This window comes from Malaya genurostris, chromosome 2 (genome assembly GCF_030247185.1).
Source record: "Malaya genurostris strain Urasoe2022 chromosome 2, Malgen_1.1, whole genome shotgun sequence".
Taxonomy (NCBI): domain Eukaryota; kingdom Metazoa; phylum Arthropoda; class Insecta; order Diptera; family Culicidae; genus Malaya; species Malaya genurostris.
In genome coordinates, this window is record NC_080571.1 from 215,855,299 (window position 1) to 215,882,832 (window position 27,534).

General features: G+C 37.0%; 1 protein-coding gene across 2 annotated transcripts in view; it reads left to right on the forward strand.

Annotated features, from left to right (window-relative positions):
- The window catches only part of LOC131427532 (protein madd-4), a 671,835-nt gene that overhangs the window by 522,042 nt on the left and 122,259 nt on the right, over window positions 1-27,534 (forward strand). For both annotated transcript variants that reach the window (XM_058590802.1, XM_058590803.1), the window contains exon 3: window positions 22,729-22,848. In XM_058590802.1, coding sequence (XP_058446785.1) covers window positions 22,729-22,848 — 120 coding nt within the window. The remainder of the gene's footprint in view (window positions 1-22,728; window positions 22,849-27,534) is intronic.

The following is a 27,534-nucleotide window of genomic DNA, read 5'->3' on the forward strand; positions in this document are numbered from 1 at the left end:
CAATCGCTTCTCATTTTCCGAATATCCCCCTGCAAGTGGCGAAGCAATAGCTCTCTCACCGCAGCCTAACGAGAATGATGATAGTTGATGGTTGGCTCATCATGGCATGCTTAAAAAAATATCTTCTGCAAATCCTGCCAACCAACCGAAAAGACACTCACCTCCGTGGCCCTACTGGCATATCGCTTCCGTCTCTGTCGGACAAACATCCTTTACCGTTGACTATCCGCATAGCTGTGGCAAACCTTTTGACTGATCCACCCCCCATCTTACCACTGCTGCTAGCTGGCTCTTGTTTGATGCTACCGGTTGGCAGCGTACACAAAAGAGGAACGAGAATTTGCAGGAAATTCAGGGATCAATTTTCAACAGGACCTAGGTAGGAAGCACTGGGAGATTCTCTTGACTTTTAGGATATGTTGAACGGATTTCAAACGAAGTCTCTATCCACAATTAATTTTAAATTAAAATCACTGGAAATATGTCGATACTAGAAAAGCACGAAATGTTATCAAGAAATCTCCCTCAAATTTTGACTGTTTTAATTATTTTACGTTTCGCCTTCGGCTCATCAATGCATTAGCAGATTATGTTGGACTTCTAATGCCACCTTGCAGATCAACATAATCCGACTGATTCTCTCAAATCGGTGTAGAAACAATAGATTAAATAGTCGTTTAGCAATGCATTGGTGTCTTTGAACAACATTTCACATGACATTAACTACCCTGTGAACACAAACAGACCAAGTAACCAAACAGAAACGACCTATTGCAAATTTATTCCAGAATTATATCCATACAGAAACTTCTACCGTTTGCATACTGAATTCTATTCAACCTACCGAAGAAGCGCTCCTTCGAGAACATTGACTAACTCGCACTCGAAAAAGCACTTATCTACCTTTTGGTCGGATTTATTTCCCATTAAGGCTTCGTCCTTCCCCACGAATGCTGCTGCTGCTGCTGATGCCGATGCTGAACGATTGGACTCGAATTATGCTGGTCGGTGGTAATGGACGGGGGAAGTGGGGTGAGTAAATGATTCCATGAGATATTTGAAAATCGGCTAAACGTGCTTATTTACATATAAGTGCTAGGTACATAAATGATAACGTTCCACCCTCATCAAATCATGCACGGCTCTCACTTGGAATTTGTGAGCATCGTTCTCCGGATGAAAAGGGATTGAACCGTCGACAAGTGAAATGAACTGATAATGACTATCAACTACCACTTATAGGATTTCATTGATGTCGATGTTCTTACCTGATTCGAAAAACTACCACAATTGAACCATCAAAACCAATGCCCACATTTGCTAATTGAAAAATCTTTGTCATACACGAAACTATAAATCCTTTTGTTTAAGATTAGATAGGTAAGGTTAATTCACGCGACAACAGTGAATATTCCTAAACAAGACATTCCCGCAACGTTAGATCAGTGGTACTCCAACGATTAATATTCTCAAATAGTTTACTAAGCTTCTTGAAACTGTTAGCAATCCTTTGTTTCGCACTTGAGTTTCCACCGAGAATACTGAAGCAGTTATAAAACGAAGGTGTAAAAAAGTTTCTGTACAAACAATTACCGTCCGAGCAGAACTTTATTTTCATGAAGTGTCTCAAAGCGAACCAATTGCTTTCTGTAGCATTGTATGTGCCACTTTTATGCCACGGTAGGTTTCAGTAAGCCTTGCTACAACTTTCTCTAGCCCGTGGCCATCGAAGTGGAAAATTAGCGAAAGTTTTCCTTTGAATACAATTGAAAGGGTGAATGAGGCAGACGAACGTTCTTCCACTGCCATTGCCGATTGCCTGCGTTACTCTCCTGTACGGAACACACATACTCCTGAAATACTTTTCGCAACGGAGGCGAAGGGATCACCCTAAAACCCGAAGATAAAAGTTTCCAATTCTTTGCTAGAAGCTAACGAAGTATATTTTATTATTCTGCTGGGACGGTCAAATCTATACACACACATACCTAGCTTGTTTCGTTTCGAACTCGAACTCAACCTATCCCATTGGAAGTTTTATTAATTAGCTGTTTGAGTTTGTAATATTTGATCCGAAAGCTCAACTGTTCAATATCTTATATGTATCGCAATAGTCCCTGGATAAAGTCCCGTCAGAAATTCCGTCTGTTCCCTGAGATTCTGTTCGACTATGCGCCACCTTCATTATCTTGATACTGGAAAGTTTATGACTTGGTTTTACAACAAAAAGCATTCTTTCCCCCCCCTGGTCGCGCGGTCGACCCACTTTCAGAAGATCAGACAGTGATAAACGCGGCACCAATCGCTACCTATTCCAGCGTTTTTCCACTTTCACCCCGGATGCTATCCGCCTCCGAGAGAATGTAGATGAGATAAGTCTCATAAAATTAAATGAAATTTATTGTACGTTATTGTTTAATTGACTTCATTATTACGAGGAACCGTACCGCAGTTTGTCACGGAAGAGTCTTGTTAATTCTGCTGTCTTTTACATTCACCGTGTAGAAGAAGGAAACAGCTTCCGCTCAGGGATGATCTTCCGGGCCGATGTTGATACCAATTTGTTTTGTGAGCTATCTCACGCTGGAGGGACCATCTTTAAAACGTTTGCCGGCACGAGCTGAGATAATGTTATCTTCGGTTGGCCATTTTCATTATCATCACAATTTTGCAGTAGTGGATTTACGAGTAGATTTATTTTTTCGAAAAAGAAGGATTTAGAATTTCCAACACGGAGCGGACTCCAAACTTACATAGTGTGAGTGTTCCGAGTGTTTTTTTTTTTCAAAAATGCAATGTTTCACATACCGTATCAATACAGCTTCTGAAAATAAGGACGTATCGGTACATAAATTAATCATCATGATGACCGTGAAATCGACAATATAAAGGTAATTGAGAGAAATGAAGATAATTAGAGCTAAAAAGCAAAACGAGATACGTTACTGGATAATTAAGGTGAACGACCGAACCACAGAACGGTAATATTTTCCTGCATATTAAGATTGCAGGAACATTTAAAATTTTATCACTTATCGTTAAGCGGCTAATCTTGAGATCAATCCAAAGAACAAAGTTAAACCAATTGTTTAGCGAATAATAAAACATTATCGTGAACAGTTCAAACTGCACCAATGTACTATGGAAATATTGATCCAATTAGGTTAACGGTACTCCTATTTATCTCAGCCTCATCAGTCATTTAAAATATTGTATTCGATTTCATCACAACACATTGATTGGAAGTCGAGTAATCGGTAAAGTAACATGGTGACTACTAATTTATTAGTGAGATGACTACTAGTACAATAACCCTACTTTTCTCGAGTTCAAAGCCAAACTTTGATCATTTACTCACGCTGAAATAGAAAATTTAAGCAATATTTTAAAATTCAATTTTCCCGAATACTTATTCATACTTTAATAATTATTATTGAAACTTTCTGATTTCTTCTCCATCACTATCAATCGATTCTACAAGAAATGACGTGATTTCGACCCCACAAGCACTGCAATATTACGAGCCCCTAACATGAGAAGTTTTAATGTGGAACACATTTTTGTTTTCTATATAGGGGTGCAAATTAGAAACTCAAGAAAAATACACGTAGAAATGTGGTCAGGTTTTGAACAATTACAGCTCAGTCAATTTTGTATCAGTAATTAATATTATGTCACCATTTGATTGGAAATATTTCTACGTATTGATTTGAATGTTCATAGCCATGTATTTTTAATTGAATATCATTGAAATATTGATTAATAGCTAACAGTGTCCTATTTTGTCTGCAAAAAATCTCCGGCATACCGGATTTTCCTGCCTTAGTCGACGGTTTTGAAGGAGTAAGCGATATATCAAAGGGAAAGCATCGCTATGATTGGTCAATCGATGCTTAAGCGAAACTGTTGGAAGAACGCGAATCTATAAATATAAGCAAAATTATAGCTAACGTTTCAGTCCTACGAGTAGAATGCTAGAGGTAGGTTGTTGCTAGACAGCAAGATAAAATGTGCCATAAAACGATTTGAAGCTTTAACTGGTATGCTCTGATCTTGTGCCATGCAAATTCGGATGAAATTCCAAGTTATGTCGTTTCGCCTAAGAAATTGATAACTACCCACGGTAAATTTGGAGTGCATAAGATTAATTTCCAATTTATATAAGATGAACTCGATTGATAATGAGAAAAAGTTTATCGCTTCAACCGAAATCGCAGACTGGTAGTAATGCTAGAGAAACGCTATAAAAATAACTGCTTGCATTCAAAACTTGAACACAAGCTTGGCGAAGAGAAGCTTAAATATCGATATCCGTATCGCAAGTGTGTACAAACACATAATTGCATACATTTGGGCTATTGATGTAATTTCGTCGGCTACAAAACAAATACAAATCACGACAAATAGAGTCTATATTCTGGGTTCGTGTGTTCGGTTTTGGTTCCTAATAAAGATCAATCTAAGCAGTCTCTCGTGCATTTGCGAATTCAAGTGTGACGATTGATTGAACTGTTTGATTGTAGATCACTAGAAATTTTGGTTTCCTTGTTCCACATCAATGGTTCGAACAACCCTATGGGGCCGATCCTTGTAGTTTTTTAAAAAATTGTGGGCATGAAAATATCGCCGAATTAAGAGATTTTTAAATACATTAACATACATTTATATTTGTTTATTGTGAAGATTAAAAACATTTTTGAATCTTCGAATTTTCGGGTCATCTTTCCACAAATATAGCATTTTCACGAAAAGCTTACAATTTTTTTCAGTCGCTTTCAGATGTTTGGATTTTCCTGAATTAGTAATATTTAAAATTTTTGCCCATTTTTGTTTCGAAATACTTACAATCATAGTTCAAAAATTGCCTAACTTCTACTGAAAATCCAATCAGCGTGTTTACTAGAGATCCCAAGTATTCACAAACTCACTTGAGGTTGAACGAATACAAATGGTAAAACCATACAAGGATGGGTAAAAAAATGATTACCCACGTGTTGTCAATATATACTTCAGAATCTCGGGAGAAATTTACAATTATCATTTCACATACAAATTTGATTTAGGTGATAAAATATGAGCAAATAGATGAATAGGGGACACCGGGGATAAGCCGAACACATTTTAGAAATTAAAACCTGTTTTAATCCACCTAGTGGTGTAATGATGCGTTTTTCATATTACTTAAAACATCATAAATATTACTGTGGAATTCGCTAAAACAACTGTTCATTGAATATAAATAGGAATGTTTGTTCGGACCTAATCTAACAAACTACAAATCCTGTTTACCCTGTAGTTCCGAAACTGGAAGTACACAGAAAGAAATTATGAATTTTTTAGCTGACATAATTCTACAAACGATATAAGTCATAACTAATTAACTTCTCAAATGACGTACAGAAATTTACTGGTTCCGAGTGTAATTTGCCCTCGACTAGCAACTGAGACTGTATGAATTTATATGCACGATTTACCAGCCAAGCAGATATGTGCTTCTGTGGCACAGTCGATTAACTGGTGTGCTTTGTGATCTGATGTTTTTCGGTTCAGGTCGCGTTGTTGCTGTCGATCGTTTGACTTTTATTCAATTCGTTTTAAAGCCCTGTAAATTTCAAATCACACAATTTTTCATCTTCTTGAATATAAAGTTGTGTAAAATATGACTCTCCATTTGTGTGCATCTGATAAGATGTAAAATCACAAGAATTTTTCGAACTGTGGAGTATCCTCAAGAAATTAAGGAATTCCGTATGAAACTGTAAGACATTTCCTTTGAACCTATAAGCTTGCGAAAATCGATTTGGCCATCTTGAAGAAAAGCGAGTGAGATCCTTTTTGCAGTTTGCAATCACCATTTCCAATTCTTTCGAAACCGGAACTGGAAGGGTATTACTGCACTACCGGCTGTAAAAATTACATATTTATGCAAATGATTTATCAAATTCAATGACATTCGCACTTATCAGAGAATAGCTAAAATTTTTATCAACCGCAGCACCATCTTTTACCAATCACACACCAGTAGCAGACATCCGTAACCGTTTCTTCACAGTCTGCACAAAATAGAACATCGTTCGTTTTGTGTTTTCTTCTTCTTTCGGTGTTGTACATATTTTCAATCTATATGGTGATTTAAAAACTTTCACACTCATCGCCCTGTAACTGCGGAACCGGAAGTCGGATCCGGATGAAATTTCACAGTAGCTTTAGAGATAATATGAGCTTTAATTCAAATCAAAATTTGTGAAAATCAGCTCAAGCATCGCAGAGAAATCAAAGTGAGTTCTATTTTTGGAGTTTTTCTTCACCACTTTCGGTACTTCCGGAACAGGAAAAGGAGGGACCAGTAGTGCCGAATTAGGTTTTTATGCCCAAAAACTGATCTAGCTCTGCAAACTAGAAGAATTGTTCAAATAGTTTTATAGGATTTGTACCCATTTTTGACCATCGTTCGTGAAAAAATACTTATGAAATTATTAATTTTCCACTTATCACGCTTTAGTTCCGGAACCGAAAGTCAGATCCAGATAAAACATTCTTAAAATTTTTAGAAAACTTTTAGTTAGTTCGGTTGAGCTGTTTTAAAGAAAATTGAGTGTACATTTTTTCTCTAATTTTCACATATTACCATGTAACTCCGGAGCCAGAAGTCGGATCTAAAAGAAATTCAATAGCAGGCTATGGCACCATTTGGCCTTTCATTTGAATCTAAGTTTGTGAAAATCGGTTCAGCCATTTCTGAAAAAAGTGATTGCATATTTCTTCCATTTTTTTGGTGCATATTATCCGATCTGGATAAAATTCAAAAGCAGGCCATTGGACCATGGGACCTTTCATTTGAATCTTAGTTTGTAAAAATCGGTTCCGTCATCTCCGCGAAAAGTAAGTGCATATGTGTTACATACATGCACACATACACACAAACATTTGCTCAGTTCGTCGAGCTGATTCAAATGGTATATGTCATTTGGCCCTCCGGGCCCCGGTTAACAAGTCTGTTTTCACAATGATTGCATAGCCTTTCTATATGAGAAAGGCAAAAAGCATTCACAGCTACGATTCCCCATTTGAGATTTGGTAAAAAATATGCATTAGTTTCCGTAAAACGTCACGATGAAGTGACCAACCCAAAATCCAAAATTTCAGAAACTGCGAGGCTAAACCGGACTTGGTATTTGAAAAAAAAACACCCACTGAGCCCAGATTTTAAGGCGTGTATCGTAAATAAGCTATCCACAGATTTTTCTTTCAAATTATGATAAAAAACGATATTTTATTCAAACTAAAATTTGATCCTTTATTGTACCAGGTTAGACTTGAACATAATGAAAACCGAATGAAATTTAAGTTATTCTTTCACGAATTTTCGAACTTTTGATCAAACGTTCTTCATCTAGTTTCGGACAAGTGTTGCATCGCATATTTTGGACGCTTGAGCCCAAATTTTTTTTTGAATTCCTGCATGTTACCAGCTGCCTCACCAGTCTTCTTGAAGACCCCCTTCACTTTTGACCAGTAACGTTCGATGCTTCGAAGCTGAGGGCAACATTTTTCTCAACGAAATTTATACTCTTTTCCGCAAGCCAATTGAGAGCATAGTGAGCTGACGCTAAATCCAGCCAAAGTGCAAGTGTACTATGCTTCTTATATAAAGGCAGCAATCTCTTCTGGAGACACTCAGATCAGTAGATTTCTGCATTTATAGTTCCGGTAGTGTAAAAAATGGTTGACTTCAAACCACAGGAACATATTGCTTGCCATACCAGTACCTTCCGACCGAATTTCTTCACTTGAATCGACCTGTACGCATCGCTCACATCCTCCCCAACGACGACAGTAAAATATTGTAGACCTGGAGGGGTTTTTGAGTCCTTCTTTTACATAAGTTCTACACTTTGTTTCGAGATTTTCTGCTTCTTGTAGGCCTTCAGGTGATTTTACCTCTTGATACGCTGGATCATTCCGACACTCGTTCCTGCTTTTTTGGCCAAATCACGTATTGACATTGATTTGTTCTTCATGATTAGAGATACCACTTTCTGGTCCAGTTTCGGGTTGGAAGAACCGGGTTTTCTGCCTCTTCCTGGTAGCTCATCCAAAGAATAGTGTTCCCCAAACTTAATGATGACTTCCTTTTCAAAACGCGACATTTTGAAAATGCAGAATTTCAACTGCACAAACAAGTAAACAAGCGAAAGCTGACGGCCAAACGCACAGCATGCTGTGATCTGAACATAAAAAAACCATCACAAATACATGCGTACAATACAAATGTATGTTGATAGCTTATTTTCGATACACTCCTTAGGCATTTTATCTATACAGTTATGTAGCTACAACTTTTAGCTGCAATTCCCAAATCATGACTTGGGAAAAAATGCACTTAAACTGGCGGAACAAAAACCGTAAAAAATGTTGTAAACTGGACTCAAAATCGTTATTCCCAATCTTCGGGTCGAATGAAAGGTCTTTTGGTCCTACCACAAATTACTGCATGTTTTCGGATACAACAAACATTTAAATCGTAATTTAGAGTACGATGGCAAAATTGTATAAAATCTTCAAAATTTGAATAAAAACTAGTAGATTTTGTACGTCATGTTAGTTTTTTTCCGTACGAACCGACTTCGATTATACCGGTTCTCGGGTTCCGGTGCCGGAAGTGCATATAATAGAGAACCCACTTCGTTTTCTTAAAGATGACCTACGCGAGCTAAGCACTGTTTCATTCTATATGTTATACTTGTTAATGCGTAAACAATTCCTTGGTTTCTTTCAAAAATCGAAGAGAAAATTTTTGAATGGAATACCAAAATATTATACATGAGAAAGGCAGGTTTTTTTTCTTATTAAATAGTCCCAGTTCTATTCACGGTGGTTGTGGGATGAATGCGACGAAATGTGTGTACACCGTCAGAAACTACCTGCATACAGTTTTGAAATGACTGTGCGGAAACATATATTGGAGAAGCCAAATGAATGAAAACTTAACAGAAAAGATGATTTATTGGTAAAAGATACGCTCAGAGACAGGACTCGAACCTGCGTTCTTATGCATTCCGTGCATACGCGCTACCATTTCGCCACTCTGAATCTTGTTTTAGTCACTCTAAAACGCCAGTCAGACACAGTAGCACGTACATCGAACATGGTCTACTTCCTGGCCGTCACCCGACCGATACCTTATATCCAACCATCTTCTCTGTCCATCAAACACTAGTCTTCTCGCTTTACCTGCATACAGCTTTGTGAATCAACAGTGCTTGCCAATTTCCCAATGACTTACAGCTAGTTGCTACAGTCCTTAGCATTTCACATTTTCGAAAGTTCGGATCCAAATGACCTAGGTTCGAAACTAGCCCCTTCGTGGTGGTGGTTACTAGAGATGGTCGGGAGAGCAATTTCTTGAACCCGAACTCGACCCGTACCCGATCGAACGGAAAAGACTTTGACTACATCGAAGCGCTTCTTTTGTTGTCAATAATATCGCCTAAATGTATACCCGGGTCTTTTTTGGCTCATTCTATTTTTATGCTATGCTCACAACATGTTTGTTTTCACTAATATCTTTTTAAAGCAAATCAACAACTGATTATGCATTCGAATTTGGTTTTCGTTGTTTGGTATTAACATCAAACTGACAATAAGTTTGAATACCAACCCGAGAAATTCTACAGGGTGATTTTTTAAGAGCTTGAGAACTTTTTTAAACAATAAAACGCATAAAATTTGCAAAATCTCATCGGTTCTTTATTTTAAACGTTAGATTGGTACATGACATTTACTTTTTGAAGATAATTTCATTTAAATGTTGACCGCGGCTGCGTCTTAGGTGGTCCATTCGGAAAGTCCAATTTTGGGCAACTTTTTCGAGCATTTCGGCCGGAATAGCCCGAATTTCTTCGGAAATGTTGTCTTCCAAAGCTGGAATAGTTACTGGCTTATTTCTGTAGACTTTAGACTTGACGTAGCTCCACAAAAAATAGTCTAAAGGCGTCAAATCGCATGATCTTGGTGGCCAACTTACCGGTCCATTTCTTGAGATGAATTGTTCTCCGAAGTTTTCCCTCAAAATGGCCATAGAATCGCGAGCTGTGTGGCATGTAGCGCCATCTTGTTGAAACCACATGTCAACCAAGTTCAGTTCTTCCATTTTTGGCAACAAAAAGTTTGTTAGCATCGAACGATAGCGATCGCCATTCACTGTAACGTTGCGTCCAACAGCATCTTTGAAAAAATACGGTCCAATGATTCCACCAGCGTACAAACCACACCAAACAGTGCATTTTTCGGGATGCATGGGCAGTTCTTGAACGGCTTCTGGTTGCTCTTCACTCCAAATGCGGCAATTTTGCTTATTTACGTAGCCATTCAACCAGAAATGAGCCTCATCGCTGAACAAAATTTGTCGATAAAAAAGCGGATTTTCCGAATGGACCACCTAAGACGCAGCCGCGGTCAACATTTAAATGAAATTATCTTCAAAAAGTAAATGTCATGTACCAATCTAACGTTTAAAATAAAGAACCGATGAGATTTTGCAAATTTTATGCGTTTTATTGTTTAAAAAAGTTCTCAAGCTCTTAAAAAATCACCCTGTATATTTTGTTTTTATTTCAATGTGATTACGCTGATAGCGGCAATAGTTTTCTGTTTGATGTCAAAAGCAGTGGCGTCTCGTGACCAAATTGACTAGTTGTGCACTGATTATGTGGTATGATAGCAGATGTAACAGTTCGTTGTAAGTGAAAACTAAGAATTGAGGAATGGAGATTCGCTTGTGTTTTTCAATAGAATGAGATATGGGATGGGGTATTTTATTAAACAAACAAATTTTATAGCTGAGCTGAGTAATTCTTTCTCTTCTTGAATCTGTGCAGTAACTCATGTGCACGGAAAAAACAGTAATACAGCGACAACAGATACTTGAAACTTTATGTCTGATGTATAAAAGATGCGTGTAAATACACGCAATTTCGGTGCGATTCAACCTGCTTTCATCGAAAAAATAAATATTGCTAAAGAATAATTGAATTTGGTTGGGGTTGAGGACGCAGTTTATTACTTCAATTCGACCGGTTGTGCAGTGCACGAGGTACACATGAGGACGAGACGCCACTGGTCAAGAGACAGATTTTTTGACATCGATCTCGATTTATTAACTGTCGAAACGACCAAAACAATAGCAAATCGAGTAATCAAATGCGAACATCATAACACAAAATTGTGTTTTCTATTTAATCTCACACTCTACAACCTCTGTCTCGTCCAACAAAGTTCCTGCAGTGCTACGACATCAACTTAGCGAGTTTGTAGTGCAGTATTTTAGTAAACATATTAGTGACAGTATATTAGTAAACATTAACACTTACTTCAGATCTTATGTCTACGTTTCGTCGTGTTTAATCTCTGTTTAATGGAATAAGTGAGCAAAGCATCTTTAAAATCAATTTATTAAACATTAGCCAACCAAAATTCAACCCATCATTTGGAAAGCTTCTGCGTTGAATAAAAATGACATTATGAACCTGCAAAGCGGTGCATTAGTATTTATTTTTCAACTAAAAACTAAAATGTTTGGCAAGTAACAATAATATCTCGTAGCTGTTTCCGTGCCAGCCATTTCTCGAGTACCATAAATCAATGAATCCATTCAATTATTCACGTTGCGCAAGCTCTTTCTACCATGTTTACTTTCATCTCTTATGAACGGAGCAAATAAACCAACTGATGTCAGTCAATTTCAGTTCGAATATCGTGAAGATTTCGACGCGACCTTACCTGCTCTTACAACGGTGAATTCACACATACAGTAGAAAACGGGAAACAGCGGGAATTTTCTTTTCTTTTTTCTCATTCCAACGCACACTGCGTCAAATGCGGAAAATTTGTTTCAATCTAGAGAATCATTTTTGTACCAGTGTTTTCGATAACATGGTTGTATATATTATGCTGCGATTCCCAAAATTAATTGTTCATGAACTTCTACTAATATATCAGGAATGTGTTGCCTTGACATGAGAAAAGTTTGTGTATAAAAGCAAACTTCAACAACTTTAAGGAAAAAAGATTCCCAAACCATGACCAAACTGAATCAAAAAAATACATGAAGACCGTTACTGGAAAATTGCATTAAATTAAAGTAATTATAGAACGAATCCGAAGGTTGAATATAACTCTCCGTTTTAATTTACCTCTCTGGCCCAATGTGCACTGTTCATACGCGTACGGAGAAATCATTTTAGTTAATTGAAATTTTTTGCCTTCAAATTACGTGCTCTATGAACGGAGCTCTTTTTTCCAGATTGATGGACATTTTGCCTCGAAGAGAAGGATTTTGAGCGGAAGTCAAAAGTCTTTCATTTACTGGGACCCATGTTCACATGGTAGATCTTTGGCACAGGTCAGCAAAGTATCGTACTTACAAGGCCTTCAATCAAGAATCACTGGAGCGTACCACGACTCCTGATGGAGGCCCAGGCTGTGAGATTTTGACAGCGTAACGGTTTGGATGTTGCGCACGGTCGGGAAGGATATCGATTGGGAGAGATAGATTAAAATCAAATTAAATCTTACCTGCTTCAGTATTGACAGAACCGTTGGCTTTCCGGGTTATACGTCAGGATGTGAACCTTAATCTAGACCATTTGTATCTGAATTTCAGCAATTCCATTTAATTTGCCAGCAAGCAAACGACGCCAGTTGGTTGGTAAAAATATTCAACAAAACTGAGCAAAACAATTCGATAACTCAGTAAAGAACGCAACTTGACATTGGTGATAGTCCTGAATGTTCAGCCGATTTCACACAAACAATTTAACGGCAGTTAGACTCGAAACTAGGTTAACTGCAGCTTCAAGTGAAAATAGCATACGTGAGATTGATTGTTTGGTATCCAGCTGCATAACGGATAAACACTTCATTTGGGTACTTCATTGCATTTACACCGCTCTCGGTACGATATCACAATACACTAAGACAAATATTTCCCATCCACTTGCAATCAAGCCCTCTCAAGCAGCGAGAGAGTACTCGAGTCGAGGAATGAATTCCAACCATGACATTAATATTGACAACTATTTCCAGCTGCACTGGTGGAATTCGAACTGAAGCAGCTTTCTGACAGAATGCAATGCAATTCACGTCAAATCCATCCGCATTCAAGCCGTTTGCATTCAATGCGGAATCATTAGTCGTAAATTAACTCGCATCAGAGAATCTCACTCCAGAGTTTGATTATGTTTACCACGAGTGGTTTCTGATTGATTATTCGAAGTATGAATCGATTTTCCACTTGAAAATATAGTTAAATGGACAGTTTAGTTTTATGTTCAAGACACTTCTTCCCTTTCGTTGCTTGTTTGTCTCTTAAAAAGTGTGAGAAGTTAGTTCTGTAAGAAGAGCTGTCAGCTGCTGTTTTTATGAACATCTGACACACACTCTACACTAAATAGTTAGTTAATATTCTTTCATAATCAAAAGAGCTATACTTTCACGGACTATCGATAGGAACATCTTGGTGTCGCTAATCCGAACCGTCACAACAGTTTTAAGGACGCGTTAGGGGATATCGTTTTTTTTGTCTTGCCCTAGAAATCCAATTTACCCATCATTGCTCTTTTCACTATTTCCGCACGATGACTCATGGTTTGACCGAGCAGTATTTCATTCAATATTTTTGAACCAAACGACTAAAATTAAAACTGAATTTTATGTAGATGTAGATTTTTTGGAAAAAACATTGTCACTTACGCTAAAAAAAATTTATCCGTATACTACGAAAAATATTAAATTTACACGACATATAAATCAATAGTACTATGAAATAGACATCAGTTGAATCGAAAATCTGATTTAAAACTATGATAGATGTAAAATTAAATTGAATTGCATTAATTTTTTCTATGAACAAGACTGTATATTCCAGAAAACGCTTATTTTGCTCTTTCAAAGTATATTGAAAAATGAAGAACTATAGAGTAACTTTCCGTTCAATTGCCTGTTCCATATATGTGCATGAAAATTGATGTTAGTTCACAGAATATTTTTATCTGTGTAGGAAAACAATTTACAAGATACAGTTTTTTGTTAAACAATTGTTTCATACTTTTATATGTTCTTTCTACGTGTATTTTTATATTCGATATTCTCCTAAAGACGAAAAAAGTTCCGAAGAAGAATGCATGAAGTCGGGATCGACCGGCTGTGCGTAACATTGTACAACGGGATCGGAATGATCTGTACAGAAAAAAATGAAATTTACGCGACATGTAGATCGATGGTACTATGAAACAGACATCAGTTGAATTGATGTAAAACTAAATTATAATGAATTCATTTTTCAAAGAATAAGGCTGCAAATTTAAATCCATGCTCAATTCTACTTTCAAAATATATTGAAATATTAAAAACAGAAAAGTAACTTTCAATTTAATTTCTTACTCCAAATGAAATATAAATTCACAAAATGTTTTTATCTGTGTGATTACGGTATGTTGTGTGTCTGATTTTTCAGAATTCAATTCAGAATGTTTAGTATACGTATGTCTTTCTGAAGTATTAAAAGTGCAATCGGCGACTTTCACAGTTTTTTACCCTCCCGTGGTTGATGGGCTTGACGGTATTGCAAACATCATCAGATACGATAAATTACTGTTAAAATTTAATATAAATATGTGTTATAACTTTTAGTTTAATTATTGAGTTTATTGAGTGAGGCATGAAACGATTTGAAAAAGATGTTGATTGCAATACGCTCCAACAGCCGGGGTTGGAGAGGCCGGTAGGGCTTAACTGAGCTCTTTTTTATGTTTCATTTTCATACTACCGGCCCTTATTACCGGTGTGAAGTGGAAATTAAGTGAAATGAACGTACCCCAGTCAGGTTTCACACGATAACGGAATAGTTGAACGGTGAATTAAGTTCATCTTTGACGTTTATTCTGTGAGGTTGTGTTGTGCTCGTGTGGGATCTGATGGATGAGGTGATATGTAAGTGAAGTGTAAGTGAAGTGGAATGCAAGAACGGTAATAAAGGCCACCGTTTCAGCTCAGGACCAACGATCTACCAATAGAAGAGATAGAAACTGGGTGACGGCACCTCCATTCATCTCAAATCCATTAGTCCAGTCACGTACCCAGAGGGGGGCCCGAGGGGCCCGGGCCCCTCCCGAAATCAAAAACAGATATATAATTATTTAGAATGTCTAAGACATGTGTTGCAGAAATAACAAGACAGTGAACGTAAAGAAATGTAACCCAATAACAGTTTCAGTGGAAAAGTTTAAAGTGTCTGTTAAAAACACCCGTAAAAAGCACACCGAGAATTAGGTACATAAGCAATCTTCATTAACATTATTTTTTATCTTTGGGCCCCTCCCGAAACGAAATCCTGGGTACGGGCCTGCATTAGTCATTTCATATATGAAAACCATTGGTTAGAGCGAGATCTGTTGTGTTTGTTCGATAGATTGACTTCGAGAATAAGATGAAATTAGGAGTATTTCGCGTCGCTATAACAGCAATATCGTACATATTCTGAACTTCTTTTATGCGGTATTGCTTATCAGAGATGAAGCAAAGATTTTGTATTTGATTTCATCACAATTCATTTATTATGCTAAGCAGGAAGTTTGCTGTTTGAAAAGGGAAATTACCTCGTTGAAGGGTGAAATCCGTCGATCGTCGAGTGAGATTGCGCTGGAACTGGCTGCTGGATTTGAACAGTTGAAAGAGGACGAAGAGTGTAAGTCACTGTCACAGCTGAATAGAACACTGGAATTAAGGTAAAACAGAATACAAACTATGATCAAAGGTAAGACAACCAACATGAATAAATAATAGAAACTGTTGGGTAATAATATAATTTCCTCATATTGAAAGAGGCGTTTATATGGCGCGCATGCGCTAATTCGGCCTGATACAAATTAACGGGGAGGGCAATACATTTTGGACAGGGCTGTAAAAAGCTGATTGGAACCCTTCCCCCACCAAAATGTAATATAAGGAAACTATAAGGATTTCATCACAATTCATTTATTGAAAGTCGAGTAATCGGAAGAATAATATGGTGACTCTATTAATGAAATGACTATTGGCACAATGAATTTAATTAAAATCTATTAGAATAGCAATAGTAAATCAATGTTACAATGTTTGCGTGTGAAATACATATTTGTATATATGTATATGTATGTACACATGTGTGTGTATGTATGTATGTATGTGTGTATGTCAGTATGCCTTGGTGCCTGTATATATTTATACATGTATGTATGTATGCGTTGTATCAAACCGTATATGGTGATTTCGATTGTGAGTGAATAAGATGTTGATTGCATTACGCTCCAACATGCGGGGTTGGAGAGGCCGGTAGGGCTTAACTGAGCTCTTTTTATGTTTTATTTTCATACTACCGGTCCCTATTGCCAGTGTGAAGTGGAAGTTAAGTGGAGTGAACGTATCCCAATTGGGTTTCACACGATGACAACAGGTGAACGGTGAATCGAGTCCATATTTGATGTTTATTGGTGGTTTGTGTACAATGGATTACTGTGAAATGAGATAGAATATTGTAGAATAGAACGAAATAATAATAACTTTACTAATGGACAAACCACTGATCCAGTTTGTATTGTAAGGATGTATCGTTTGGGACCTGATGGGTTCGATGATGTGTGAGTGAAGTGTAAGAATAACTGCATGCAAGAATGGTAATAAAGGTCACCGTTTCAGCTCAAGATTAGCGATCGACCATTAGAAGAGATAGAAATTGGGTAACGGTTCCCCCATTCATCTCAAATCCATTAGTCATTTCATATACGATAATCATTTGTTATAGTGACATGTGTTATCTCTGTTTGATAGATTAACTTCAGAAGTAACATGAAATTTGGAACATTTTGCTTTGCTAAAACAGCAGTATTGAACCATTTCCGAGCTACTACTATGCGTTATTGCTTCTTAGAGAAGAGGCAAAGACTTTGTATTCGGTTTTATCACAATTCATTTATTAAAAGTCGAGTGATCGCTAAAATAACATGATGACATTACTAATGAGATGACTATTGGCACACTAGTTTTAGTTAGGATCTATTAGATTAGAAATAGTAACTCAATGTTGTAATGTGTGGAATACATGTGGGTATGTATGCATGTGTGAATGTGTGTAACTATGTGTGTATGTATGTGTTTTTGTGTGTATGTACAATATACATTTTACCGTGCCTTTGAGTGCGTTGTATCAAATTGGTAGTGATACATTTCGATTGGGAGTCTAGGTTTACTTGCTGCTCAAAAAGCCTGAGTTTATGGTAAACACAGATAATGAACAATCGAAGATAATAAAATGGAAACATGTTCTAGGGGTGATAGCTAAATAATTAAAGAGTAAAATTATATTTCGTAATAGTCAAATATCACTGAGCGTTAGCGTCATGTTTTCATTTCCTTATCCGTTGAACCATTCTGAGTGGCAAAACACACATAATGTATATACATTACACTAACCCTTGATTTCTCTATCTTGCTTGCATGACACGCCGACAATGAGAGAAAGAATCAGATGAAGCAGAAGCGCTTCTACAACTGAACAGAACAAGAGGAGAGAACAAAATGGAATGAAGAAGAAAGAAAGGAATAAAAAAAAGAAGGAAGGAAGAAGACAGGAGAAAAAATACCAACTCGTTCAGAGCAGCGCATCAAAAAAAGAAGGAAAAGGAAAAAAGAAAGAAGGAAGAGAAAAAGAAGAAGAGATATCGAAATACAACGAAACTAAGTTGAATTGAACAATGGAAGATAAGGTAACACAAAACTAAAGGTAAGGAAATCAACATTATTAAAAAAATGCTGGGTAACAATGTAATTTCCTCATATTGAAAGAGGCGTTTGGCGCGCATGCGCTAATTCGGCCTGATACAAATTAACGGGGAGGGCAATACGTTTTGGACAGGGCTGTAAAAAGCTGATTGGAACCCTTTCCCCACCAAAATGTAATATAAGGAAACTATAAGGAAAATCGGCGACTTTCACAGTTTTTTTAGTGGTGTAATGATACCTTTCTCATATCAATCATACTATCATATAGAATACTGTGGTATTCTTCAAAATAATTTTCTTCGATTCTTAAAAGAATAACCGAAATCGGTTTGTTTGACCGTCTACTGATAAAAACTATGAACTGGAAAAGATTTGAGGTCGATTTAGAAATTTTTTTAAGGTTTTCCCCATTTTCAGTGATGGTATGCAATTTTTAACCCACTTTACCCTATTTTTCCAGATCTGGAAGTCGGATCCGCATGAAATTCAGGAATTACGCATGGGACCACAGGACCTTTCATTTGAACCTAAGTTTGTGAAAATCGGTCGCGCCATCTATGAGAAAAGTTAGAACACATATTTTCTTTTTTTTTTGCAAATTTTACCCCATAACTCCCGAACCGGAAGTCAGATCCAAATAATATTCAGGAATTTTTTATGGGACCTCAAGTCCTTTCATTAGAATCTAAGTTTCGGTTTCGAAAATCGGTTCAGCCATCTCTGAGAAAAGTTAGTGCAAAAAAATGTTACACACACACACATACATTTTGCGTACTCGACGAACTGAGTCGAATGGTATATGACACTCGGCCCTCCGGGTCTCGGTTCAAAAGTCGGTTTTCACAGTGATTGCATAACCTTTCTATATGAGAAAGGCAAAAAGCACCATTAAACGTTGATAATGTTGCAAAAGCCCTTCGGTGATAATTGTATGCCGCGAGCAAGCGTTTTTGATTAGTACTATTCTTATTATTTTTTTACCCACAGTAGTATATTCATTGAGTATATAATCACTCATGTTTTCAGTAATTTGCGTTATTCACATAAAAATTAGACGCTTGTATATTCATGTTTTAGTTGTTGTTTGATAATAAAGGGTGATTTTTCAAGAGGTACAGGATTTGATTTTCAAAAAAAATTGATAAAATATCAATTGGAATCGATAGAATAATACATATAATTTAATGTTTGAAGAAGATTTCCTGGAACTGTTGGCAGCGGTTCCACTTTAGATGGCCCATGCGCAAGATCCAATTTTGCCACACTCTGTCCAATATATCGGACGGTATTTCATGAATATTGTCACCGGTAAAAAATCCACATAATACTGTGACTTTTTTGGGATGCATTGGTAGCTATTGCAATGCTTCTGACTGCTTCAGTCTCGGTAGTTGCGAAGGGTCCGCAGGTCGTCCTCAATTTGATCGATCCATCTTACCCGCTGCGCGCCTCTTCTTCGGATCAATATCGAGGATCCTTTTAACCGGGTTGTACTACGACACTCTAACAACATGCCCAAGCCCACTGTATCCGCTCGACCTTGGCCGTTTGAACGTGGGTTGGTCCTCCCAGCAACTGGTGCAGTTCATGGTTCATTCGCCTTCTCCACGTACCGTCTTCCATCCGCACTCCGCCGAAGATGGTTCGCAACACCTTCCGTTCAAAAACACCTAGTGTGCCTTGATCCTCCGCAAACATTGTCCAGGATTCGTGCCCGTAGAGGATAACCGGTACCAATATCATCAGCCAAACCAAGTAGTTGGACGGACTTTCTGAAAATCGTGCCACTCGTGTCTATCCTCGCTCTTCTTATCACACCCTCCAAAGCAATGTTAAATAGCAGACACGAAAGGCCATCACCTTGTCGTAGCCCTCTGCGAGTTTCGAAGGGATTCGAGTTTATCCCCGATACTCGAACAAAGCACATCACTCAATCCATCGTAGGCTTGACCAATCTATCAGTTTGTCCGGGAATTCGTAGTCGTGCATGATTTTCCATAGCTGTTCTCGATCGATTGTGTCGTAGGCTGATTTGAAATCGATGAATAAGTGATGAGTGGGCACATTGTATTTGCGGCACTTTTGCAACACCTGGCGGATGGCGAACACTTGGTCCGTGGTAGCGCGTTCGTCCATAAATCCTGTCTGATATTGTCCCACGAATTCGTTTACAATCGGTGAAAGTCGACGGCATAAGATTTGGGAGAGTGGCGTTCGGCAGAGTGATCGCGCGGTAATTGCAGCAATCCAGCTTGTCATTTTTTTTGTAGATGGAACACACGATTCCTTCCATCCATTCCTCCGGTAAAATCCCGTCCTCACAGATCTTGGCAACGACACAGTGCAGTGCTTTCACTAGTGCATTACCACCGTGTTTTAGTAGCTCGCTTGGTAGTTGATCAACGCCCGCGGCCTTATTATTTTTCAACCGGCGATTATTTTACCACCTCCTCGACTTCTTGGAGGTCTGGAACCGGCAGTCTATCGTCCTCCGCACGCGTTCCCAAGTTCGTTACCGCGCCGCCAATTTCGTATTCCGCCACATCGCCATTGAGGTGCTCGTCGAAATACTGCCGCCACCTCTCGATCACCTCACAGTCGTTCGTGGGAAGATCCCCGTTGGTGTCCTTGCACATATCGGCCTGTGGCACATGGACTCTGCGCGAACGGTTCACCTTCTCGTAGAACTTCCTTGTGTCATTAGCACGGATCTTGGTGATCCTGTTGGTGTTTTTTTCTACGGGATACCGAGTTTAGTCTGTTCCGCGCCTGTCTCTATCGCTCCTCGTTTGCTCTCGTCTGGTGTTGCAGCTTGCTCGCCCAAGCTGCATTCTTCTCGGCCACTAACTATTCACATTCGTCGTCGAACCAGTCGTTCCTTACGTTCGGAGCCGCCGTACCTAGCGTTGCTGATGCAGTGCTACCTATGGCAGACCGGATGTCTCTCCAGCCATCTTCAAGAGTAGCTGCACCAAGCTGCTCTTCCGTTGGTAGTGCCACTGCCAACTGATACGCGTAATCTTGAGCTACTCCAGCATCCCGGAGCCGCGCGATGTTAAACCGCGACGTTCGGTTTCGACGTTTGGTAGCCACCGTCGAAAGCTTTGAGCGCATGCATACAGCAACCAAGTAGTGGTCCAAATCTATATTCGCACTGCGGTAGGTGAGAACATTGTTGATGTCCGAGTCGGTCTGTTGGTCAGGTGATCTCCAGGTAGCTTTGTGGATATCCATTCTTCTTCTTTTGGATTTTTCCAAGGCTTTTGACACAATTCCACACAACTTACTGCTGGAAAAACTGAAGGCACAGTTCAATTTCTCATCGGCTGTTGTAAACATGATTGAATCGTACCTGTGTCGTAGTAAGCAAACCGTTTTTTGTGGTAATCGTTACTCAAACAGTGCTGATGTTATGTCTGGTGTTCTGCAAGGCTCAGTTCTTGGTCCCCTACTGTTCTGCTGCCATATAAATGATCTCCCAACGGTATTGAAGTACTGTTCGATTCAGATTTATGCTGACGATGTGCAACTCTATGTTGGTCGGGTTGGACCGTGCGTGCGTGAACTGATAACCATGATAAATAGTGATCTTGAGCAAGTCGAAATCTGGTCTCGACGAAACAACTTATACGTGAATCCAAATAAAAGCAAAGCATTGCTTATAACAAACCGGCGACGTAGAACCAACGGTTTTACTCTACCAGTACCCTCGATTGTCTTGAACGGGCAACAAATCGATTGGTCCGAAAACGCAAATAAACTTGGGTTCATTTTTCAAACTTTGGGTTCATTCTTTCAGTTTCCGGCTGTCTAGACAATGAGGCAAAATTATAGGTTTAACATTTCGTTTTAAATTTAACAATTCATGTCGGCTTCTGGGAATAAGTTCCATTTTTGAAGATTATTCTTATAAATCATATGTCATTGATATCTGTTACGAGTTTATATTGGCGGTTCGGTTGGTTTTAAATTGATTGACAGCCGTCCTAGGAATTTAAACTGTACATGATTCATTCCACTTCTAGATGAAAATATAGCATTATTGAAATATTGCGGACTAACGCGTCGTTGGGAATCGGTAATTTGATAATGAATTTATATTATTTGTTCATTTCAAGATCGGTAACAAATAAAAAAAAATTTACATGAAGATGTTGTCGAATAATTCCAATTAGTAGAAAATAAAATGTTAATCAATTATTAATTCTATTCATAACGCCCTCGAACATAGTTATCACGCAAGTAATACTAAGACAATTAAAGGCAAGAGAAATGTTTCAATAAATGTTTTCAATTTTCCCCTTAAGAAGAAACGCTCCAGATCCAGTAAGGTGCAAATTTTCTATTTTTTTTACACTATACTTCATGAAAATTCCAGAAATGCAAAATTGTTTGGTAGATTCTGATGAATGTGAAAATGCATTAGGAAGACGGGAAGATTTGTTTGAAATTAGGATTAATTTGATTTTTGTACGAATGAAACTTTACAGCTTTTGGTTTTTATACTTTGGGGGTTCATATCCTGTATGGCAAAAACCAATCCAAACGAATCTTCAAACTTCAAATAATTTGATTCCGAGTCAAAACAAAACAGAAACAAATAACCGATGAGTGGAATGGGCTCTACTAGAGCCGTCCAAATTGAATCTGAAAAACGACATAGAATTACATCGAAACTAAACCCATATATTTTCGACCTCTCCCATAGGCAGGATAATCAATATCTTTATCTTCGAGCAGATTCTATTTCCGAAATCAATTTGTACGCTGGTAGTTCAGTAGTCACCTACGTCAATAAATTCTACTAAACAACGTCTGCTCTCCTTCGATGACTGTTATTGCTCTAGTAAAACAAACAATTCATGATATTCAATTTGTAACATTGATGAGCCGTGCCCTTTCTCTTTCCAGTGTTTGGTTCTAACGTTAGCCCGAGCAACGCACAGAGATAATAAAAGTCTGAATGAGACTTTGAGCAGCTGGACCCCATCCGACACGGATCCGGAGGATGAGGACGACGAGGAGGTACAGGTGGGTGTTTCTGTTCTTACGTATTATCAACTCATTCGGTCTGAACATCAAATTTCTGTCGGATTTAAATTTTCCAGACAATCCCGCTTTCGACGATAACGCATTAGGTTCACTTGAAGGCGCAATGTTAATTTAATATTTCTAATGAACATGAAACGATAGAAGATATTTGTTTGGTTTCAGAAAGTAAATTGAGGCAAATCAAATTTCACCTGTCGTAGCACAGCGACGTTTCAGATTCAATATGAACTATTTAAATGAAAAGTGAAATTATTACATTATCCAAGATAACTCGATGTAATGAAATGGGATTTTCACCAGTGAAAAAATATGATAAAAATTAAAATGAGATAATGTCAAGCACATTACATAATTACACACATTTCGACACAAATGGAAACCTTTAAGAATAACAGGATTCAATGGTATACTTAAAGGATAGAAGTAACCGATTGTTGTATCGACTACTAATCTCGAGCGAAAGATACTCATTTAAGGGGCGGGTAGGGTCTAACACTTTTGAAAAATCATTTATTATTTTCTTTATATTTTCTTATAGTAAAACATTTTAAGAGTTTTCTTTGAAATTTTCAACCCTATTGGAATGAAACTCTGGAAGTCATGGACCTTTGTCCATGGCTATCTCATTCTACGAAGAAGCAAGAGCTCGGAGCACAGGCCCAAGATTTCTACTTCGATTGGCTACAAAGCTTGACAAAACATTCTTGAAATGTTTCATTATAATAGATTATAAAGGAAAAAATATGATTTTTTGAAAATATTAGACCCTACGGGCTCCCTGGAGTAATTAATTGTTTCCATTAATTTTATAGACAAAAACCTTTAAACGCGTTTTTTTTCGAAAGCAGGTTTTGAAAGTCCGTGTCCATCGTCATTCAAAAACTACTGCACAAATTTTTTTTAAATTTTGTACACACTTTCTACATATAAAAACCAGACCCCAACGTTTTCCTTTTCCTTGTTTGTTACTTGGAGGAGGTTTAACAGCTACAAAACGGCGGAATTTTTCGTGAAAAAATCGTAGTTTTCACTTTGAACAACAAAAATTTAAAAAAATAAAAAAAATTAAACAACATCATTCTTCTCTAATTATGCTGCGTTCATTTGTTCAGTTCTGATTAGTCTGCGCTGAGATACAGTGGACACCGCGAATCATGATGTTTAAGAAGCGTCCTCAAAAATACATCTTCACCAATTTATTTTAAAATATATTTCCACGAAAAAATTACAAAATGTTGTTCGAATGATGCTTTTTATCATGCAAAACATTGAAATTTATTTTGTTGAACGATAAGTCTGGAAATAAATCGTAAAAATGATGATTTTTTTCATCGTTTAGAAACCTATCAACACCCCCCCCCCCCTTAATGCATCAGATAATTAAATGGGTATTCTATATAAAATAAACACTATAACAATCTCATGCTTGTTGAAGTATTAGAAAATTGACCAATATTTTCAGCAAAGGGTGTAGCCGGGTTATCAGATAAAAACTGCCCCCAAACTGAAAAAATTGATATACGCTATTAAAAAGGGTTTACATTGGAGATGATTTTCCAAAAATTTTAACCCTTTAACTGCCATATTGGTGGAGTTAGGGGGGTTCTTCTGATTTTCATTTTATTTAAATTTTTCAAAAACCTCTTCAGCAAATCAGGAATTATGGGAAACCTTTCTGATTTTTTTCAGAATTTATCAAAATGTATTTCATGTGGAAAAAAATGTTCAAAATTTTCGATTTTTTTTAATCGCACTTACAATTTTGGTACCACTCTAGATTTTACATAAAAAATAAATCATTTACATTACGTTGTATTTTTTCAGATTGTTATAAAATGTGAATGGGTATAATATCAGACTTTAAAAAAATAATTCATTCGGGAAGCCATGCGTATTCATCAAATTGTCATCATCCGATGGAGATGCATGGTATTTAGTTCTAAAATCATATATCACATGCCCTTAGAACTAAATACCATGCGTTTCCATCTACATCTTGAGTTCATGGCTTAAGAAAGAATTTTCATAAGGAAGGACCAGTGAGAGAAACATTAATCAGAACTAATGAATTGACAAATATTTAGGTTTTAATATACGGTTTAAAGTTATTTACATTTTTATTTAAATCAAATAATAACTATATTTATTACTTTTCTTTACGTTTCGCCTTAGACTCGTCAGTGCAGAGCAGTTCAAACTGAACTGCTTAGTGCAAACTTAAACAGTTCAATTTGAACCTTTAAGCAGACGTAAAGTTAATGCTACTTGCAAAACACTTTTTCAATTGGCACCGAAGTGCCATGTCTTTTTTGACGTGCCTAACGAAAACGTCTTTTTCGACTAATACTGGCCGATTCAGGTATAAAAAGTAAAGTCTTGGCATTACATTCCTTTTGTGGAATTTGGCCTTTCTGTTTCTACAGACTTCGCAGCCGATTCTTAGTGTACAGAATCATTGCATGGCTAGTACTATGGATCCTACTGACACTAAGAACCCTTCCAGATCGGGGTTCGAACATACGACAACTGGCTTTTGAGACCAGCGTCCTATGCATCCATTTATTTATTATTATTAAAATTATGAAAAATTATTAAAAAATTAAATATTAATTTATAAAAAGTCTGATATTACACTCGTCCACATTTTTTAAAAATCTGAAAAAAATACAGCGTAATGTACTTATAAATGATTTATTTTTGATGTAAAATCTAGAGTGGTACCAGAATTGTATATGCGATTGGAAAAATTCGAAAATTTTGAACATTTTTTTTCACATGAAATACATTTTGAAAAATTCTGGAAAAAATCCTAAAATATTCCTGATTTTTTTCATTTTTTTTTGCTAAAGAGATTTTTGAAAAATTTAAATAAAACGAAAATCAGAAGAACCACCCTAACTCCACCAATATGGCAGTTAAAGGGCTAAATTTTTTTGAATATCATCTCCAATATAAACCCTTTCAAACAGCGTATATCATTTTTTTCCGTTTTGGTAACAGTTTTCATATGCAAACCCGGCTACACCCTTTCTTTCAAACTTTTTATTGAAACCTGCATACTAGCTTAATGGAGCGTTTAATCACTATTTTTCTACAACTTGAAGTATTGCCAGTATCTGGAAATTCTTTTAGTTGAAACTTTTTTATTTTCAAATGGCAATAATAGCATAACCGTTTTTTTGTCATTCGGCTTTAATTCGGATTTTATTCCGAACTTAATATGTAGGAATGATTGGAATACTACTATCTACAGTAAATATCATCCGATTTTTCACAACAGCATACAATTAGTTTTGTTTAGAGACTGGGAATTACTAGTAGATTGATATTGCCTATTATCTTTCTCCGGACCAGCCTTATGGATTTCGGAAGGAGAAACATTAACTAAGAATAGATTCACTGTATTCCTACTGTCATGTCGTAAAATGCGAGAGTTGCAGGAATTTCTTTTTTCCTTCAGCTATCAAATTTTTTCAACGTTTCACATCTGGCCGCTCAATCTTACTATATTATATTTTCATCCCATAAACAGTTTATGCAAATATATTTTCTCATAGTTTTACGAAACAAATATCTAGCTATTTCTATCTTGCTTCTGAGAAAAGTTTTACTCAAAAATTTTTACTTTTTCCATATTAATTCTTGTCTTTCAACATTTAAATTGCATGATAAAAATCAACTATCTAGAAATTTAGTCAATATTATAATGTTTATAAAAAAGATATTATAGACCGATATGTTGAATAAATAGTAAGAAATTACTTGATTTGTTTGAACACCTTTAGAGGAGCATTTAAAATTTTCCTTCAGTACAAACTGTGAGTCAAGACTTTCCGGGACTGCGGTATCGGATATTATTGAAACGTTCTCTCGAGAAATCCATGAGCTTTGTGGTGCATCCGAGCATCTTGAAACCGGTACCTACTCAATGGCGCTCAAAAAATACTACCATTACTGAGATTTATGCTATATAATATCCTTCTCGCGTGACACTTGTGGAGTGCGGAGTAGTACATACGGCCTCTAGTAACAAGACGTGTCGGACCAATATCCTTTCCCATTCTTTAGTCGATCTACGTTCGGGTCGGTTCAATGAATTCTAGGATTACCAGATGTACATTGAAAGATGATTTACCATTTCCAGAAATTTTCTGTACAATTTCAGCTAATCCCGATCATTTGGAATAGCAACCAGAGATGGTCACTTAAGCTCGGAATACAATTAGTTGTGTTCATAATTTTTCTGTTGAAAGATATAAAAATTCAAAGGAACGGTTCAGAAATTTTTTGTTGTTGTTAAAACTATCAAACTTTGAGCGGCTCTTTGAAATGAACTGTTTGGTCCACCACTTCTATTCACTGAAAATTTTGAATGGCTGGGATGGAAAATTTCGATAGTTTTGATTTAGTTGGACTGCTGATTTCGGGAAAATATACAATTTAAGAGCTTTAGTTCACACACTCTGACAAAATCATGTAAATTTGTGTTTTAGTACTTGAAAGAAGCGTCAGCACTTGGAATAAGCGTCGCAATTTACTTAAATTCTCAAGAAAAAATGAATTTGATGAAGGGCTACGTCTTTGTTCTGCAAATTCAAAATTGGAAATATTTCTGCACATCGATTCGAATAACTGAAACTGCATATTTTAAATAATTGATTATCG